General features: G+C 36.8%; 3 protein-coding genes across 4 annotated transcripts; 1 reads left to right on the plus strand and 2 right to left on the minus strand.

The window, feature by feature from the left end:
- The first annotated feature begins 4,700 nt into the window (after positions 1-4,700).
- LOC142548743 (superoxide dismutase [Mn], mitochondrial-like) lies at positions 4,701-7,206 on the plus strand. Its single transcript, XM_075657239.1, has 6 exons — positions 4,701-5,184; positions 5,476-5,522; positions 5,617-5,742; positions 5,863-5,919; positions 6,423-6,500; positions 6,877-7,206. The coding sequence occupies exons 1-6, from the start codon at positions 4,911-4,913 to the stop codon at positions 6,967-6,969; spliced, it is 675 nt and encodes a 224-aa protein (XP_075513354.1). The 5' UTR covers positions 4,701-4,910; the 3' UTR covers positions 6,970-7,206.
- A 326-nt stretch (positions 7,207-7,532) lies between these two features.
- Positions 7,533-16,537, minus strand: LOC142548742 (5-amino-6-(5-phospho-D-ribitylamino)uracil phosphatase, chloroplastic-like). Its single transcript, XM_075657238.1, has 11 exons — positions 16,401-16,537; positions 16,151-16,276; positions 13,616-13,684; positions 13,399-13,503; positions 11,361-11,415; positions 10,859-10,932; positions 10,487-10,570; positions 10,269-10,409; positions 9,124-9,189; positions 8,774-8,883; positions 7,533-8,635 (listed from the first exon to the last, which is right to left on the minus strand). The coding sequence occupies exons 1-11, from the start codon at positions 16,491-16,493 to the stop codon at positions 8,467-8,469; spliced, it is 1,092 nt and encodes a 363-aa protein (XP_075513353.1). The 5' UTR covers positions 16,494-16,537; the 3' UTR covers positions 7,533-8,466.
- A 1,900-nt stretch (positions 16,538-18,437) lies between these two features.
- Positions 18,438-21,392, minus strand: LOC142548744 (uncharacterized). 2 transcript variants are annotated; one of them, XM_075657243.1, is made up of 4 exons: positions 20,899-21,392; positions 19,737-20,478; positions 19,313-19,385; positions 18,438-18,854 (listed from the first exon to the last, which is right to left on the minus strand). In XM_075657243.1, the coding sequence occupies exons 1-2, from the start codon at positions 21,173-21,175 to the stop codon at positions 20,120-20,122; spliced, it is 636 nt and encodes a 211-aa protein (XP_075513358.1). In that variant the 5' UTR covers positions 21,176-21,392; the 3' UTR covers positions 18,438-18,854; positions 19,313-19,385; positions 19,737-20,119. The 2 variants fall into 2 exon arrangements, with proteins under 2 accessions (XP_075513358.1, XP_075513357.1); XM_075657242.1 differs by having other exon boundaries at positions 20,866-21,392.
- Positions 21,393-21,397: the final 5 nt, after the last annotated feature.

Consider the following 21,397-nt stretch of genomic DNA (forward strand, 5'->3'; position numbering starts at 1 on the left):
CCAAACCCTTTTTACCGTCGGTTTTCTGTTGGCAGTGTTGCGTCGGGTGTTATACAACACCTGTGGCAACACCTGTTCTGATTCCCATCTCTTGTAATCATCTCTCAGTTTAAAGCAGTAGGGTTTGATATGACCAGGTCTAAAACAATAGTGGCAGATAAAGTGGCGTTTTCTGGATTTGGACTTCTTGGTAGATATTTGCCTTTTAGATGGAGCACCTTTTTCAGTTTGTGTAGCATTTGAGGTTTCAACACTTCCTTTGACAAAAACAGTTGGTTTTCTCTCAGTATTGGAAGATTCTCCAATTTCGAACAGACTGTTCGGATAACCAAGTCCAGCTTTGTCATTTTGTCCAATCATCAAAAGTGAATCAAGTTTGGATGAACTTGAATTCATCTTGGCAAGAATCTGAGTTGCTTCTCCAAGTTCCTCTTTGACTTTGCATAATTCCAAATCTTTCTTGCTTAAGATTACTTCAAGTCGTGAAATTTGTGACTTTAACTCAGCATTCTCTTTGGAGAGAATTGCATTTTCTTTAGTTCTTTTGATCCAGTCTTCATATAATTCTTCGTACATTGTCTGCACACTTTCTAGAGTGACTTCATCATCATCTACCTCTTGAGTTTCAGACTGACTTGCCTCCGCAAGGGTTGTAGATTTAAGACATACTGAATTCGAAGAGGTGTTGCGGCCAGGTATTGCAACACCTGTGGCAACACCCAAAGGATTGATTTGTTGAGCGTTTTTCCTTGATCACAGAAGATAACGATGTGTGATTTTCATATTCACTTGATCCTTGATCATCATCAGACTCTTCATCACTCAGGGTGACAGTCATGCCTTTGTTTTTCCTAAGTCGATTGGCACACTCATTGGCATAGTGTCCATATCCCGAACACTCTCTACATTGCACCGAGTCCAGGTTTCTGACATTAGATTGGATTTGCACTTCGGTTTTTGGTCAAAACTGTCCTTTCATAGGAGTAAACTTTTGAGCTTTTGCAAAAGTGGTGTTATTGGGCAGTTCAGATTTTTGTCCAATTTTCTTCTTTTCTCTCATAGTCTTCAAGTAATCACCAAATTTCTTAGTAAACAGAGAGATCGATTCTTCACCTAAATCAGACTTATCCACCTCTTTAGATATTTGAAGGATTTCATCATAAGATTCGGTTGAGGCTTCAAAGGCTATTGTCTTCCCTTTATCCTTCCTTTGTAGATCAAGATTCATCTCAAAAGTTCTGAGAGAACTCATTAGTTCATCCAAGTTGATCGTTGAAGTGTCTTTAGATTCTTCAATAGCGCAAACTTTGACATTGAATCTCTCAGGAAGAGATCTTAGAACCTTGTTCACCAATCTTTCATTTGGTATGGGATCTCCTAGGCCATGTGATTCATTTGAGAGTTGTCTCAACCGGCAGTCATACTCAAGAATAGACTCCTTGTCCTCCATTCTCAAACTTTCGAACTTTGATGTCACCATCCTTAGCCTAGTTTTACGCACACTTGCGGATCCTTCACAGTGCTTCTGGAGTATCTCCCAAGCATCTTTGGCGCATACACAAGTGGTGATTAAATTAAACATCCTTGTATCAACAGATGAAAATATAGCATTGAGAGCCTTGGAATTAAAGTTTGAAGTTTGCACTTCATCGACAGTCCATGTACTTTCAGGTTTGAGCCGTGTGTCTCCATCAGCATCCTCGAGTTTTGGTGGACTCCAACCATCAAGTACACGTTGCCAAGCTCTTTCTTCAATGGATTTAATAAAAACCCTCATCATTACTTTCCACAATGCATAGTTTGATCCATCCAACACGGGAGGCCTAAAAACAGTATTTGTTGATCCTTCCATAATTCCTTTTCACTCTGAAAACAAAACAAAACAGGATCTCACTTAGTAGCGTCAAGTGGAAGCTCTGATACCAATTGAAAGTTCTGTTTCCACAGTGTATGTGTGAGTTGATAGTGAGTGTTGTGTGTATCAGAATGTAGGTGTTGTGCGTAGGTGTTGTAACACCCACGACAACATGCAGCGGAAATTATGATTTTAACACACCTACACGTAGCTGAAATAATGATAATACGAGATACGAGAGATAAATTATGCACAAGTATAAAATACTTGTGCGGTGCCTCAGGGCAAAATAAGTCACTAGAAAAACTTGTAAGTTTACAAAAACCAATACTAGTGAAAGAATGAAACAACTCCCTTATTAAGGCGAGTAACAAATTTCATCATAAACCTCTAACAAACCGTATAACCAAAATACATAGGATACATCAACTGAGAAGTGAAAAAGTCTTCAAAAATCAGCGCACTAATCAAAACAGTGATTAGGTGTTGTCTTCAGATGTAGTCAGCACTTCACAGCAACACTTTATCAACGACGCGAGATTGCTTCAATCAGAAAATATTTTCTTCGTACAAATGCATCTCTGTCTCTCCGAAAGTTTTTGCTCTGTATCGTCACTCTCTCACCCTTTTGTTTCTTCTCCTTTGAGTCCTATTTAACATTGAAAAACCAATTTCATTAGGAAACAAACTCTTTTTAAAACAAGGATAATATCTTAAAGATATTGTGATATCATATCTTAAAGATATTACGAGTCATATCAAAATATAGTCTTATATCACATATTGAATTTATAAGAGATCATATCATCAATTTCGAGATTATGCTCATATCTAGAAAGGCAAAATATTAAAGATAAAAAAGGAAAATATATCAAGAATTCCTTTCAATTTTTCTATTTTTTAGAGTAACAAAGGAAGAAGTGTGCAAATCCTACAGGAGTGCCTTCGGGACAAATTGTGAACTTTACCAAATCACATATATCTTTCAGCTCCAATATTAAATCTGATTTAAAGAATCATATCTGTGATGCTTTGGGAGTACAATATACTACGAATCATGGGAACTATCTTGGTCTACCCTCACTTGGAGAAACAAATCGGAGGTGTTTGCATTTATAAAAGAGAGTCTGGAGGCGCATGCAAGGATGGAGACATAAGCTTATTTCTCAAGCGGGTAAAGAAGTTCTTCTATAGGCTGTGGTCCGAGAAATCCCTTCTTATATCATGAGTGTTTTTGCAATCCCTCTTCTGTGTGAGCTGCAACGAATGATGAACTCATTTTAGTGGGGGAAATCTGAAAGTAACATGGGAGGTTTAAGATGGCAGAACTGGGACAAGCTAAGCCGTCACAAGTTGGATGGAGGTTTGGGTCTTAGGAAGATTCATGTATTTAATGTTTATGTGGCTTTCTTGGTTAAGCAAAGCTGGAAGTTAGTTCAAGATCCTGATTCTTTAGCCTCTTAGCCTTAGTTAATTAGAGCAAGATATTACCCCAATGATCATTTTCTTGATGCCAAGATTGGGGCCGATCCAAGTTATGTATGTAGAAGTTTAATGATAACCCAAGAATTAATTAGAAGTGGAGCAAGGAAGTGTATTGGTTCTGCCTTTCTTACAAAAAATTGGGGAGATCCATGGTTTCCTGATCTGGTAAATCCATATATAGAAGCAGTTTGTATTCCAGATTTGCGGAAAGCTTTGGTTAGTTCATTGCTTGTTTCGGGAGATGGCCAGTGGGATATGGATCTTGTGCGAGAATTATTTAATGAAAGAGATCAACGTCTCATTCTATCCATTCCTTTGAGTTGGGCTCGGGGTCATGATTCGAAGGGTCTATTTTCTGTAAGAAGTGGGTATAGAAAACTGATGCAATATCGGATATTGCATCCAAATACCAGCTGAATTAATTGGAAATTCATTTGGAACTTGAAACTTCTTGCTAAAGTCAAAAATTTCTTATGGCGTGCATTAGCAAATTGTCTTCCTACCATGACATCTTTACAAAGACAGACATGTTGAGGTTCAAGAATGGTGTCCCATCCGTCAGACATGAGTCTGAAGATGTATTTCATGCTTTAGTTTCTCGTCCAGCAGCTCGAATCATTTGGGGTCTTACTTCCATAGGTAATTAGCTTGGCTCCATGACTCGATTTGTTGAATGGTGTAATGTTGCTGTTACAAATAAAGAGCTTGAGGATATTGAGATAGCAGCACTAACACTTTGGAGTATTTGGAAGAATATGAATGATGTTGTTTGAGATGGGAAGCACAAACCAGCACCTTCCATTGTTAGATTGGCAATGGACCTTCGCCAACAATGGCAAACGGTACATAGTGTATCGGTTTTCAATAATCCTTTTCATATTGGTTTCGAGGTTAAATCATAAGAGATTCATTTGGCAGCCTCTCAATGAAGCTTCCCATGAAATTTTCAGCCATCTACAACAGAAGCATTGTGTATTCGCGAGGCACTCAATTGGATCAAAGAACTTCATCTTTCAAACATCATCATCACTGATAACTGAAAGATCATCGAACATCATCATCACTGATAACTGAAAGATCATCGGATTCGATGATCTTTCAGTTATCAGTGCTTTGAACAATCATGTTAATGATTCTTCTAGTTTGGTTTTAATTGTTGACGACGCTAAAAACATGGCTATGAGAATCCAGTCATGTTCTTTTGTTTTTGTTAGTAGATCAGCGAATCAAGCTATCCATGTGTCGACTCTAAGCTCTATATCTGATTTAATCAAAGTGTTATTTTTATGTATATAAAAAAAATATTTGTATGTATTGTACATATACAAAAACCTGCTGCTTCCAAAAAAAAAAAATAAATTTAAACCCAAAAGAAAGAACACGTACACCACACTACAGTGTTATACTTCTAGAAAGTCCAATCAGCTAAACCGCCGCCTCTCCGGGCTCGATTTTGCAGTAGGAACGGTCTAATGCAGAAAAATCCAACCAGCCTATAAATCTGCTGCATCTCAAAGGAATCGATTTCATTCAATTTCCGGTTCACAACTTTTCGAACTACTGTTCAGCAATGGCGCTTCGATCCCTAACCAGATATACCCTAGGGAACGCACCTCTCGGGTTTCGCGGTCTGCAGACGTTTTCGCTTCCCGATTTGTCCTACGATTATGGTGCGCTGGAGCCCGCCATCAGCGGCGAGATCATGCAGCTCCATCACCAGAAGCACCACCAGACTTATATAACGAATTACAATAAAGCCCTCGAGCAGCTCGATGCTGCCCTTTCCAAGGGACACGCCTCGACCGTAGTTAAGTTGCAGAGTGCCATTAAGTTCAATGGCGGAGGTACTAATTTTATGTTGAAATTCATTTTTTATAATTTTCGTTTTTTTGTGTGATGATTGGGTCTTTTTTTTCGTGAAATTGAATTGGAGGCCTGGGTAATTTAGGGGAAACTAAATATAATCCATCTTAAGTTTTCTGCGTAACATAAATGTGAGGTATGTTGAAAACTTCGCCATTGAAATCCTAATGCTGGTGGCATTTAACAATTTACTGCTCCCCAAACTAAGCGAGTAATTTTTTTTTTATCTCAATATCAGATTGTTCTTTACAACTCCATTATTTTTTTAATAGGTCACGTTAATCACTCAATCTTCTGGAAGAACCTAGCACCTGGTCGAGTAAGTCTGCGCCTTGAGTTGATTTTTAATTTATTATTGTACTATATTTCGAAATTGGGTAAGATTTTATCTAAACGCTGAAATCTCCTTGCAGGAAGGTGGTGGTGAACCTCCTAAGGGTTCTTTAGGTTCGGCTATTGACAGTAACTTTGGCTCGTTGGAAGCTCTAATTCAAAAGATGAACGCAGAAGGTGCTGCATTGCAGGGTTCTGGATGGGTGGTGAGTGTTTTGTATATATATATGACCATGTTGTTCTGTGGGATAGACGTTTTTCTCCTATGTACATTAATCTCCTGTTCGCTTTCATTTACTTGATTTACCTCATTGATATATTTGCAGTGGCTTGCTGCGGACAAAGAATTGAAGAGGCTCGTGATTGAAACCACTTCAAATCAGGTAGGTGTGGATCCTTTGCATTGTCTTCACATTTTAGTTTTATATGTGCTATGCTATAGTGTCGGGTCATTTCTTCAATATATTGTACTGCTTTTACATTGATCGTATCCCCGGTTTTGTGTTCAATAAAGCAAGCATGTTATATTAGGGTTTTGACGATATATTAGCTATCCAAAACTTGAGAAGGATAATTTGTTTTTCTATTGGAACCTTCTCAAATTTGTCTTCCTATTAGAATACACCTGACCTCTGGTGCAAAGGCTGATAATGATTTGAGGTTTTGAACGTGCTGTAATCAGATTAGTTGTGTATGGATGACTCCATATTATGAGCCGTATGATATCCTAGGTCATCCATATTATGAGCCGTATGATATCCTAGCACTTGTGACGAGAATTTAACTATTAAAATGGTTCTTTTTGTAATTGTCTTGTAAATGCTTAAGATGAAATAGAAGCAATTGATATTTCATAAATCCTTTTGTGATCCATTTTCTATTGCAGGACCCACTGGTTACTAGAGGACCAAGTTTAATTCCCCTGCTTGGGATTGATGTATGGGAGCATGCATACTATTTGCAGGTATTACTTCTTCCAACATTTACATGTTTCTTTAGTAGCTTTAATAATAAAAAATTCTGTTACCTTTTTAAGCTTGTTGCTGATACAAATCAAAAGCGGACAAAAGGTGATAGAAAATGAGGCACTGAATATTTTTTTCTGTAAGATAGACATGATGAAATGTTTATTCTTGGGTTTTTTTCCAAAGGAAACAAGCGCGTTTAATTGTCATGTTCATTTCTGGGCTAAAATATAAAGTAGTGAGTCTTCAATGTCCATGTTGCGAATGAGTTCTAATTCTGCTATCGTCTGTTCTACTAGTTCCTGGCTTCAGTTATCTTCTCATGTAGCAAGTTCTAACACGACTGATATGCTTTCTTGCTTGACATGTATGCAGTACAAAAACGTGAGACCAGACTACCTAAAGAACATATGGAAAGTCATGAACTGGAAATATGCTAGTGAAGTTTACGATAAAGAGTTCCAGTGATCATGATTCGGAAATTGTTTGGATTGCTACGCTTTATGTATCAGTAATGAGAGGAAATAAAATTTGTGTCGTCACACAACCAACACTTTTTGTTTGCTTACGATCGTCTTCCTTTATTATGCCTCTGAAATAATCTTCTATGAAACCAGATTTATTTATGAAGCGCAATATCATCTGTACATTTGGCATTGAAATTTGTTAATCAGTGAAATTAATGTTAGTCACAGTTTTCTGGTTTGGGAGGCCTCGTTGTGCTTTCGTTTATTTCAAGAAACATTTTTAGTCTCAAATATAAGTAAAAATTTTGTTTGTTATTGGTATGCTGGTGAAGACATGGATCGAGGAGCCGGGGGACAAAATCTTGCAAGTTTTTTTGGTGAAAAAAAATTATGAATCTTATACTAACACAATGATTAGTCGCATCCTAGATATATCAAGCCAATGATTAAGAAAATCTTCTCCTGGTTACTTTTTTTCATTCTTCTATATTTTTTAAAAAATGAAATAAAAATAGTAAAATGTCATGATATATATATTTGAAGGGGTGATGATAAAGTAAGATATTTGTTAGTTAAATATTTTTAAGTTTACCTCAGAAATATTAATTAGTAGCCAGCCAAGGGGCCACGTTTACTCATCTTAACCATTAGGCGATGGTATGCGGTGACCAGACCAGAAAACAACAGCTCCAAGCCACCAATATAAAACCCAACTCAACACATTTTTCCTTGAAGAATCACTGAAATTTCATGACATTCCAAGTAAGGAAATTAAAAGGGAAAATGGGACTGAAAGCTCTTTCCCTTTCGCCTTCACAAAATGGTCTTATTCTTTCTCCCGGAAACACCACACAGAGCTATTTTCAGCACGGTTATGGCAGAAAATCAAGACTTGCAGCAGTTTCCACAACTTGCGCCAAAAATGGGAATATCGATGACAAGGAAGAACCTGCAGCAGGGAAGAGGAAACATAACATATTCGAAAGTGTAACAGAAGCTTTAGATTTCTCGCAGGTGAGATCAGAAAGGGATGCTCAGTTGCTTGATGAAGCTAGAAATGCCACTAAATCAGGGGTCAAGATGTCAAAGGAACAGGTTTCAAAGATTGCTTGTTTCTTGATTAAAGATTTATTATTATTTACTAGCCATTATTTACTTGGTCAAACTAACTTTTTTGAAAATATCATCTGAAAAATTAATTTATTTTGCCAGCCAACCCTTTATTTAACTTCTTATCCGGTTGGTTGGTTTGTTTTTTTGGGGCAAGATACACTTAGAATCCGTCGATTATGGTTGATTGTGTAGTTTCATCAAATTCAGATTCAATTGTAGCTTCCACAAAAGAATTGATTAAACACATGAGAACAGATGGGAGTATATTCAACGTTGCTTAAATTTCTATTAAATCAAATATGGGAATTTAAGGAGAGAAAAATGGGAGAAAATGAGGCCTTAATTACATATGTACAGAGTAAAAAAAAAAATTTAAGTCGGAAGTTCAGAAGATGGTGTCAATATGAAGCTTTCTCTTCGAAGGAGCTTTTTCTATCACCTGTTTTTGCAAATCCATGAAAGTCGACCCTATGTGAGCAAACAATCTACGTAGATTAATCACAGAAAGCTCGTGGAAGCTCGCAACCGTCAAATCCGCCTGCCCAAGATCATACCTGCGATATTTTTCAGAAAGTGATATCTTGATCTAACCAAGCTAAGAGAAGATGGCAAAACTAGATTCACGGAACTCATTTGTTGGCATCTCCGAGCAAGCATTAAGTCAAATTGAAACTAATTTACATAACACATACGCTGGATGAGCACCAATCAAAGCTACAGCCATCATCGTACAATTGTGAGCTGCAGTTACTCCTCTGGGGTCGTCTTCAAACACAACACACTTGGAGGGTTTTCTGTCAAGCTGCATAACAAGTTTCAAACATAATTTCATGATTTCCAGGATGTTTAATATAATAATGTGGAAAAGGAGAAGAGTACGCAAGATCCAAGGTAAATGGAACTAGAATCAATGCCAAGAAGCACAATCATCTTGTGATACACCTCACCATTATATTTCCTAGGTAAAGGCATTTGCATATCAAGAACGGAAAACTTTCTGTTACTTTTTCCACTGGTGTCAAACAGTAGGTGCCAAACATACCTTTACAGCAGCAGAAAGGAACCTATGTGCAATGGACTCCATACCATCTTCCTCGGACACAATGGCCTGCAACTCCAGAAGAGATAATTTAGCTTTCTCCAAATAAAAATTCAGTTAGTTAACACCTTTTCACTACATTTCAAGTCACAAGCACTCCTATTAAATTGCTGACACCTACGAGATAATAGAAGACATTTCAATTTTCTATCCATCAATCGATTTTTACCAGGCATTTATTTTACAAATTACAAGTATATGTCCAGTGACACTTTACCAAAGAGACTAATCACCGTTTGAACATGCAACAAAGGGGAGTAAATTCCGGGAGCAAACATTGGTAGATGTAAATCATAACCATTTCACATAAATGAGATGAAGTCTATCAATAAAAAGCAAAGGGGAAAACTCACACACATGGAGCATAAGACACGTTGACAGAGCCTTTGGGGATAGATTGGACCCTGAACATGTATGTTGGGGATACTCCTTGTATCAAACAATATGTAAATACTAAATGACAAATGATAAGAGCTAAAGATAGGTAAATCCTAAAACTCAAGGAAGTAAGTTGGTGCATAAAAGGGTTCTCATTCAAGAAAGGCCGCGTGGTCTTCTTTTTCTGTACCTTGATCTTGGATGCATAAAGAGCAGGCAAAACATGCGTTACAATGCACAATCCCACGAGGCACAATACTACATGCGGAACTAGAGGATGTAGTTTGGTCAGAGGGGAAGTTATATCAAAAGAGGCAGGCAATGTGAGTGATGACTTTGTGGAGGCAGAAATTGTCATGTCCACATGTGAGATAAATTCCCTCCATGGAAGTGAAAAAAGTAAATACATGCATGGTGCGTAGTCCAAGATTCACTGAAGCTTTTGAATTAAGATAGGGTTCCAAATAAGTAATTGGGCTCCTTTCTGTGACAATCCCAAAGCAAGATACACCAGAAATAAAACCATAATTACACTATCACAGAAAGTACAGCAAAACAAACTAAGATTTTGAAGTTTATTCAAATATTAATATCATTCGATATTTCTATTAGATACCATAAGATGGTAATGAACAGAAAGCTCTGAGTGTTAAAAAAAAAAAAAAAGCACCCTAATGTTCGTAGGCGTGAGAGAAGAGAAACAGAGCAACCTGAAAAAACTTCTTCAATCCCATTCGCTCTAGAGCCTCAACCATGTTTTTGCGATCAAGACTTGATACAACAGCACACGGAATGCGAGATGTAGCTATAGCATCTAACCACTCTTTTAGCCCTTCCATTGGTTCTGAAAGCTACAGAAAACATTAGAATATAAGTTACTGCAACTTGAGCGACAACATTCACGTGACATTTTACCAAACAATCTTACTTCGACAAGATTGTGATAGTACAACTCCGAGAGTCTCAACTTCAGTCTATCCAAATCAGGCTCAGCCATCCCCCAAAGCAAAACCTAAGATTCCGCCAAAGACATCTATATATAAGTTACAAAGCAAAAAGGTAAAAATGTGTGAAGCTTATACAGGTTAAGCTTGATGTTGATGATATATCCCAAAAAGTGGAAACTTACAATTACTGTTTTATCCATAAAAAAGTCTTAGATATACATATACGGACTGAAAATAACTTCTAAAATATCCAGTTCACTAAGCAAACAAGGATAGGATATTAGGTGTTTAGGTTCATGAACTATTAGAAGAAGTGGATGGAAGTCTGTGAAAACCAATGGAGATTCCCAAACCTTGCGCAGAACATGATCAGCACCTGCATAATGCAAAACTCTTTGCACACTGTCATCTCTAGGGATTTCCTTTCCTGCACGATAACCCCCCATACATCAACCCAATTTCAAGGAATCTCAAGTGTATCACAAGTCTCTGCTTCATAGCTATGCTACAGAGTACTGACAGAAGTGGTCAATCTATGCAATTGAATAAGATAAAATATTGAGGCAACAAAATAATAATCTCCGTAACGATAACGCAAATATTTTATCTGCTCTAGAACAAAGAACAGTTTTTATGCATGAGCCTTGAATCGAAACCTTGGGATGCCAAAATATTGAGGAAACTTCTCAATCTATTTGTTTATGAATTCCACAATAAAGAAAAATTAAGATTGAATTTACTAGCTCAATTTTTGCAAGTGCAGATCCACAAGTACCTTAGTTCGTTTCAACTATTGTCTTACCAATACTCAACATAAGGGTATCACTATTTTTTGTCAGAACATGTTAAACTTACCTTCCTCAGAAGCAAGTTTTTCCCAGGCATCCAACTTCAAAGCTCTAGTATTTGCCTGTAATACCAGATTTGTGGATTAGAAGGCCAGTCAAATTGATACAGAACAATTAGGTGCACATTGAGCAATGAGATTCACGAGAATAAAATGATTGTCTAATGAAAACACAGCCGTTATGCTCTATTATTAGTTATTTTCTTTTACAAGTTGGAGGTTCCATTTGTGTGATCCAAAGTGGCACAGCCATATGGTGGAGAAGCAGTTACATTCTATCAGGTACAGCCAATTTGAAAGGCAATGTTAAAATAGAAGTCCAGCAAAAGTATTTCGATAGGAGGAAGGGTGTCCTTTTAAGACATCAATTTAAATGCTGACAATGCTAGCTCCTTGAAATGCACATGCAAAAGTTTTCAAGTAAAGTGAGAATTTAGAAGAACAATCAAAAAGATTATCAGCTAGTAAGTGAAACACTGATGACACCAGCCATTCACAAATGTTCAGAATCAATCTCCTTCAGCTTTAAACATCCTCCAAGTTTTACGTAAAACGGTAATTTAAGCAGTACAGATGCCAATTGAGCAATCAGCAGTCATAACTATAAATATATTTCCCTACATGCAATGGGCTATAAATTTATAATTACTGGTGTAATATATGGCGCTGTTTATTGTTTGATTCATTCACCAAAAAAAAATGGTTCCGTCCACCACATAGTGGGTTGACTGAAAGATTTACATAAGAAAGAACAGAATTGAGAATTCGGTCTTACGCCACTTCTGTTAGTCTTTTTTTGAATTTATTAATTCCCTCTTATAAAGAAAGATAGGAAACCTTACTAAAATTATTACCTTTTTGAATGGCCTACTTTGAATTGTTATCTTGGAATCCACGAGGAAACCTTATCAACACAAACTTGTATGACTTCTATAACACAAGAAATACTACAATGAACTTAAATAAATCAACCTGATATTTTAAATCTAGCACCTAACCCACCGGAGACTAGTGTCAACCACATGATTATGAAATATGAAGCCACAATGCCACATTGAAGTTAAAATTGAAAAGATAATTAACAAAAATTGTGTAATGTCCCAATAAAAAAGTGTTGCTTTAACTAAGAATTGTACTTAATATTTTTTGGAATCCTCGTTGCTATCATTATTCTAGCTTAAAATTGTAGAAATAAAGTAATATATTTTGGAAAAAGGCATAAGATTATCAACCATAGTTTTAAAATGCTTGAGGCGCCACCAGGAGAGCCTCTTGCACATGCACCTGGGTATGTACCCAGGCGCAGCAGGATACTTGGGAGAGGAAGTTTTCCCCAAACCCTAATAAATAAGTAGATAAATATCAATGAATCTTTGCTTTTCACAACTTAATGAGTTCAATAATAGAATTTTTGTCATATAATACTATAGTAGATAAATAAAATTTTCTAAAGAACTAATAGTGGGCCTTGCTGCAATAAGGCGAGCACCTCACCTTGTGCCTTACGCCACAGGCTCCACAACCACTTTGCGCTTTGGTGTCCGTCACAACCATGTTATCAACATTATGATGTACTTTAAAATGATCTGATTGGGTTTACTATAAGAAATTTTATATAAAGAGCTGGTGATTGAAAACTAAACGAAGAGAAAATAATAGGAATTTTAACCATCTGTGCATTGTGTTTTGACATAAATCTTTACACGCTTGTAACTGAAATAAGAAATCTAGTATCAGAATGCACCCTCTCTTTATTTTATTTCTACAAATACATTTAACAATGATATAGGCGGTAAATGCATGTTAAAAATGTGAAATGCAATGGGTGATTAAATGTATCAAGATTCTAAATCAGAATAGAACCAAATGGGTACCTTGGCTGTTTATCTACTGGGCAAAAGCTAAAAAAGAAATTATATTCAATTATTTCATCATATGAACAGAGACACGATAAAATATCCACGCCCATTAGAGGTATTAAGGAGAGAATAGAACTGATACGGCTAGTAAATAACTTTCGACCACGTGATAGGCATGAAACTTTACCACAACATTATCCCAAGAGAATATAAGACCATAAGCTTCATCAGGTTTCATTGCATATCGAATCCTTTGCAGAAAGCCTTCTTGCATTCTATCATTCAAAAAATCCTATGGATGGCAGCAAACAATAAAAAATAATTATAAATTTTCCGACACAAGAAATCAACCATAAATATGATATCATAATGACGATTGCTTTCTTTTTCAGTCTAAAGCTTACCACGTCAACTTTAAGTGGCCCTTCAGGTCTAAATGTTTCAAAGCCTTCCCCATATTCAGCTCCAATGACCTACAAGGTATTAAGATAAACTTCATTTCGACTGCAATATGGACTGATACATCTTCCTCAAAATACAACTTTCAGGGATAAATACACTTGAACATGTGCATATCTGTACTTGTATGAGTCTAAAATCAATATGCAGTCTATTAGTTTTATTTAAATATTGAATATTAGCTTAGTTCAGTTTATTAGTTGAGTCGGTTATTAGTTTGTTAATAGTCGGTTAAAAACCGTGTGCGTATATATATACACCTTTGTACAGACTGATTACTCGCTAATTCTTATAGAAATAATATGGAAAATTCCCCACTTTGCTCCGTTCTTCTCACGTCTAACATGACATCAAAACCTAGGTTTCACCGTTATGCGTTGAACTGCTCATAGTTGAGCCACTCGTTGTCTTGTAAACTTCACGCTCCAGATGTTCATTTCTGGCCGTAAGAGGATGAATCCACAGCCTACTGCTCGAGCTTTATACCCTCTGAGTGACTACCTATTATATGACTATTTGTCACCAAAGCATAAAGCTTTTGCCTTACATGTTTCTACCCAGTTTGAACCATAGTTTTACCAATGTAGCTGTCAAACATCCACAATGAGGAATGCCATGAACGAGGAATTATCTGCTTTGGAAGATAATTGCACATGGTCAGTTGTACCATTACCTCCTGGAAGCGTACCATTGGTTTTCGTTGGGTCTTCAAGATTAAATATGCCTCGAATGGATCGATTGATCGACAAAAAGCTCGCCTAGTCGCCAAGGGGTACACCCAACAAGAGAGTGTTGATTTCTTTAAATTTCCTCGTTCGTAGCAAAACTTGCTACTTTCAAGATTCTGTTGGCTCTTGTTGCCATTAATGCATGGCATTTGTTTCAATTGGACATCAACAACGCATTTCTCAATGGAGATTTGTTTGAAGAAATGTATATGGATTTACCATTGGGGTATTCGAATAAACATGACTCAAAATTTGAATCAAATCGCTTGGTTTGTAAGCTTCATAAGTCCTTATACGGACTAAAACAAGCTTCTCGGCAGTGGTATTTTAAATTCTCTCACTCCCTTGTCAGTTTTGGTTTTATGCAGTCCAAATCAAATTATACTTTGTTTACCAAAGGTGAAAAATCTTCATTTGTTGCCTTGTTGGTCTGTGTAGATGATATTATCATTTTCGGACCATCTCATTCTGTCATTGATGATCTAAAGTACTTAAAAAGTTAGTTTGAGTTGAAGGTCTAGGTCCCTTGAAATAATTCTTAGGAATGGAGATCACAGGCTAGCATATCCTGATGTCAAAAACAATATACATTGCAGCTCTTGGAAGACACTGGTTTTCTTGTTGAAAAGCCAACCACTGCTCCTATGGATCCAACAATCACTCTATTTGCTGCTGAAGGTGAGCTCATTGAGGATGCATCCATTTATAGACGTCTCATTGGTTTCCTATTATATCTTACCATAACGTGACCAGACATTACATAATAAACTGAATCAATTGGTTGCTCAACCGCAAACCACACACTTGGCAACAGCACATCATTTACTCAAGTATCTAAATTCTTCGCCTGGGCAAGGCATTCTCTTTTCTGCTTCCACGATTCAGCTTAAGGAATTCTCAGATGCTGATTAGGCCTCTTGCCCGGATATCAGACGTTCTGTCACTAGATTTTGCGTCTTTCTTGGTGACTCTCTCATGTCTTGGAAAGCCAAGAAGCAAACTATTACCTCTAGATCATCCGCTGAAGCGGAGTATCGAACTATGGCAGGGACTACTAGCGAATTGGTTTGGATTGTTCAATTGCTACATGATTTCCACGTCTTTCTATCTTCTCCAGTTCCCATTTTATGTGATAATCAAGCTGCCATTCACATCGCTAACAACCTGATTTTTCACGAACACACAAAACACTATCGAGATTGATTGTCACTTTGTTCTAGAAAATAGTCATTGGGCTTATCAAACTTCTTCCTATCATATCGTATTTGCAACTTGCTGACATGTTCACAAAACCGTTCCCTTTCTCAACTTTGTCCACCTTTATGGTCAAGATGGCTGGTTATTCAAGATATATATCGTCCATCTTGAGGGGCATATTAGTTTTATTTAAATAATGGATATTAGCTTAGTTCAATTTATTAGTTTAGTCAGTTATTAGTTTGTTATTAGTCGGTTAACAAGCTTATGTACAAGGTACATACTGATTCCTAATTGATTCTGATAGCAATAATATGGAAAATGCCCCACTGTGCTCTGTTCTTCTCATGTCTAACATAGTCAGCGCTGTGATACCTTAAACAAGCTAAATTCTTGTCAAAACAAAGCCAGTTACACAAACCGCCCTAGTTACTAAAAACTAATTCTCTAGAGATAAGAATAAAAACCCACCAAAGAATCACAAAAGAAGAGCAATAAACTATAACTGACACAAACTTAGCAAATCAAAAAATAAACTAACAGAGAAAACTGGACCTCTTCCATGAAAATGTTGTTGGGCATGCTCGAAAAACCATTGAGCGACCCATTTTCATCCGAGCCGAAAGCGTTTCTTGCAAAAATGGTACGATTTCCATGCACCGAGTTTGAGCGGTTTAACATCTGTTCAGACAGATTTTGAAGAGTTAATATGGTGACAAATGAAAAATAAATTTGTTCTTTAAAAAAAAACTGGAGAACAATATACTAATATTAATATTAAAAAAAATTATGGCCAGAAGCGAACCAATAATCTGAGTTTATCTGGGAAATGAGGGTGAGACGGCCTCGGAGAGAGACGAGGTAGAGGGGAACTTGCAAAGCTCAGAGCATTCTCCATCTTTACCAGACACGAGAAACGCCAGAGTTGTGTTAAAAAGGAGATATTAGTATATAGATTGGGCTTCATTCTTTCTTTATTGGGCCATTTTAATAACCAGGCCCTTTGGGCTTTTTACGTAAACTACATGGTTTTATTAATTGGTACTCGGCCTTCAATGGCCCCTATTGATTTGAATTTCATTACATTCTAGTATATGGTATAAATTATTTGACCAAATTTAGCAATTATCTGTCGGCAATTGTGAGTATATTAAATGCATGTCGGGAGTTAAGAAAAACGTGTATTAAATGGATGAAAGTGACAGTTGACAAATTTGAAGAGCAATGTTCATATGCGTTTTTAACGCGTATTCACACGGATAAAGGGCTTTATAAAATAGAGTTCTTCTCTTCATTCTAAAATCATCCCTTTTTCGAGTTTTCTCTCATCTTATTAGTTCTATAATATTTTTGAGGTGTTTGTTCTCATGTATTAAGAGAGTGTGTGTTATCTTTGGAAACACACATTACAAGAGAGTGTGTGTTATCTTTTAAAATGCTATGATATTTACGACGGAATTTATATATAAACCGTCGCTATATAGCGACGGTTTTTAATAAACCGTCGCTACATGTAGCGACGGTTTATTATTTAAACGTCGCTAAAAGTAGCGACGGAATTAAAAACCGTCGCTATATAGCGACGGTTTATATATAAATTCCGTCGCTAATATTTTACGTAAAATAAAAAAAATTTAATAATTTAATAAATCTGTGTTGTGAATTGGTACAGAATCGTGTAAGATATAAAAAAATTTAAGTTTCATGAAGTGATAAAATCATGTAAAAGATAAAAATATTAATTGTTTTGAAGTGGTAAAATCGTGTAATAGATAAAAATTTTAAGTGTTGTGAAGTTGTAATAAGTGATAAAAATTTTAAGTGTTGTGAAGTTGTAAAATCTTGTAAGTGAGAAAAATTTTAAGTGTTGTAAAGTGAAGTAGAAAAAAATGTAGCGAATTTGTTGGTATTTATAGAGAGTGGTGGAAGAAAATGGAGGAAATTTTAGGTGGTATCGAATTTTTGAAATTAGCGACGGTGTTCTATGAACCGTCGCCAAAATGTGCGACGGTTATATTTAAATCGTCGTCAATTTCAAATTAGCGACGGTTTTACTTGATTTGTTGCTAACATTAGCGACGGTTTAAACTAATCGTCGCTAATTTGAAATTATCGACGATTTATCTATAACTGTCGCTAACATTAGCGACGGTTGTAAGAAAATCGTCGCTAATACCGTTGTATTTTATTCTAACCTCACGCTAATCGACAACGGTTTTCTAAAACCGTTGTTGAATGTCCAAAAAAACACGCTAATAGACAACGGTTCATGAAACCGTTGTCTTAAACGTTCAAAGACAACAGTTTTACAGAACCGTTGTCTTTGACCCCCAAAAGACAACGATTTTATAAAAACCGTTGTCTTTTACTTAAAAAATGATCTCTATGACAACAGTTTTTTAACAACGGTTTTAGTTAAAACCGTTGTCGTATGTGTGTTGTTGATTCTGAAATTTCTTTTAGTGACAGTGATAAGTTGTATACCGTAAAATATTATAGTGGAATTCTTTTCATCTTGCTCGTGGTTTTTACCCTAATAATTTTTAGGGGTTTTCCACGTAAATCTCAGTATCCAGTTTATTCTTTATTTTCGAGATTTATTATCTCAAATTCCGCACGTGGGATCAACATTATCTCTGTGTGTTTGTTTTGCAGGATGAAGAATCTCATCATCATTGTTGGTACAAAGTTTGCCTATTTTTAATTATTCGGTTGGCCCTCATAGCCCATAGGACCAGCATTGTGCAAGTATTATTGTGATGCTTCATCAAATTTATTTCAACACATATACGTGTATTGAGTGATAAATCATAGTCGGACATACATAAGGATGTTGGAAATCATACCACTGCTATTTCATAATGATGGTTGACTCGTTACATTGGATGAACTTATCCATAGTAGACTAGAGACCAATATATCTCCTCAATTACACCAAAAATTTCATAAAAATTCATACACAGAGCAGAAAATTAGTCTCAATTTCTTCACGTATTCTAAATCTATGATGCAACAGGTAGAGTTAGCAAGAAGTGCATCACTTCAGTGTGTCACTTTGAGGATGTACAAGGATTCTATGTATTGTTACGCCTACTTCAGTACTTATGTTGTTCTTACTCTCCTAATCCAATTCATCTTGTGAGATTTCCTCTTCAGCCAGTTCAAACTCATCAACATCTTTAAAATATGCTCTCTGTTGTTCGATAAAATATAGTGGCAAGCAGCTTTCATCATCACTTTTTACCTGAGGGCATTGCTTCTGCAAATTAATACGTTGTCGGACATTGGCAAGCACGCAAAAATTTTATCGCACGAGAACTGTACACAGATATATTTTAACAAAAAACGGTATTTATGAGAACGCTCTCAAAATAGTTACGTTAGTTCCTGATCTCTCCACTAAGCTCATATGATGGGAGAACAATGTATGTCAAGTCTCCACTCTCAGTCGACTACATGCGTAATGCTCCGCCAACAGATCCGTGCAAATGAGAATCCACATAATATTCTATCCTCAGGTAGCAAGGACTTCACATCAGTCTGTGCTGGACTAAACTAATTGATCCAAGTCAATTGCATGGTTCTATTCGCGATAGAGTAGGATAGGGGTTTTACAGTATATTTCTTCCCTAATAATAGTTTAAAGAAACATGTGCATTAAACAAGGGAACTAGAACCATTTTTTTTTTTGCCAAGAAAAGAAAAAACTATGCAAACCTTTTTATATTTTGGGCGGGGAATAGTAAGTGACTTCGATGACTTCATGTCTCGAGCTTCACCAGAATCATTCCTAAATGAGAGAAGGATATCAACAAGAGTGAAGACTGAAGATAAACAAACTTACCTTGAAAAAACAACAGAATGATTACGAACAGAAAGCGGAAATATTGGTGCAAAACAGAAGGTACTTTTATGGCATATGAAATCATGTCCCCGTGATGAGAAACCGGTGACTTAGCAAACATAACTGAGCACGTCATGAAGGTACAATATGCTCCCAAAGATTTGTAACATAGTGCACAAGCTAAATCAAGTAAACATCCAAACAAAGTTAAACCTAGCAAAAACTTGATTTTGTGCATAAGAAAAGTGGGAATGTGTACATTCATGTGTGTGAGCATATATGGAAATGCAGACTCGCAGTATTTTTTGGGTCCTCCTCATGGGGGGGCAACTAGAGGCCCCAGAGTCCTTTTTTCTCCTTACAGTTTTTCTCCTTGCAGGTTCACAATTTACTGCCACAGCTGCGCTGCAGATGACCCCTCAACCATGTTAACTGCAACGATAATGGCCTTCCCATTTTCCCCTGCTTTTTCATGCGAATAACCAGAATGCTTGAGAGACTTCAGTTTCTCTTTTGTTTCCTCAACAAGAAAGCCATTATACTTGAGGGCCGCTTTCCCTACAGCTTTCGTCTTTTGAACAGACAAGCCAGGAAGCTCAATAATCACTTCTCCTTCATCCCTTTTTTTGTCAAATGAGTAGCTTGAATGGTTGGTAATTCCCTTCCCTAGCTCCTCTGTTTTAGTTCTTTGAGCAACCAGAATACATCAGATTTGCATTCTTATTCTCTGTTTTCTCGTGTGAGCAGCTAGAAGGATTGATAATTCCCTTTCTAAAACCTTTGACTTTGTTAAAAGACCCACTAAAGAGGCTAAGATTTTCCATAACGTTTTCCACTGTATTCTCAAGTGAAGAACAAGGTTTTCCAATTCTCCGAGGAGATGAGAAACTGACCTGTCTGGCAATCGCCATCCTTTTGTCTTTCTTCTTGGCTAGAGGAGTGGAACTATTATCAGTCATTGCAGAAGTTTTTCTTTCATTCTTAAATTCATTCGTAGTCTGTCTTCCATTATATACAATATCCTTGTTTCCCATTTCACCTTCAGTAAACATCGAGAAATAAAATAAATTCTTTAACTCTTCCAATCAGAGTACATGCTCCACCAAAAATGCAACAATATCCACAACTAATTACAATTACAAGTTAAACAGAAACGTAAAATACGAACAAACAATAGAGGTCAGCTACTCAACCATTGTTTTTAAATATATGAATATAAGTATAAACAAAATCTTACGCAAGTTTGAAACCAAATAACTGGATTCGTAGAAATTCCGGAAAAGTTATAAAATCACAAGCATAAACAGAAAACGATTTCAGATCAACATTCAACCATCAGCAAGTAAATAATCACACCAAGCAACTAAAAATTCACACCCTCGATTGCATTACATTAAATATTATAAACATAAAAGCAGAATATCACCATTACGAGTGATTGAAGCAGCAGGAAACTTACGACTCTGGAATCGCACAGTTCTCGAATTCACTGCACGAGCATTGTTGACAGACGACCCGATACTGGTATCGGACCTGGCATTTAAGGTGGGAGACGGATCGGGGCAAACTTTCTGGCCTCTGAAACCATAATCGGGCTTCAAAATCGAAATGGGGGGTTTCAAAGCTAGCCTGGAATTAGAACCAGATGAGGAGACGAGCTTGCGGAGGGTGGAGGTGGGGATGAGGTCGAAAGCGTTCGTAATGTCCGAAAAGGGTTTTCTCTTGCGAATCTCCATACTTCCTTCCAAATTGAACTGGGTTCGGCGTGAGACACTCCTATACAACTGGGGGAACTAGGAGGAGGAGGAGGAGGAGAATCACAGTCTTGCTGAAGAAGATGGCGGGAAAATTGGTTGTGATCTGAAAGGGAATGCAGGTCCAATGGGAATGTTCACGAAACTAGTTCTCTATCTACGGAATACGTGATTTGTAGAAGAAAATTTCAGGTTCGCCCAAGA

Source organism: Primulina tabacum, chromosome 6, assembly GCF_025594145.1.
Source record: "Primulina tabacum isolate GXHZ01 chromosome 6, ASM2559414v2, whole genome shotgun sequence".
NCBI lineage: Eukaryota > Viridiplantae > Streptophyta > Magnoliopsida > Lamiales > Gesneriaceae > Primulina > Primulina tabacum.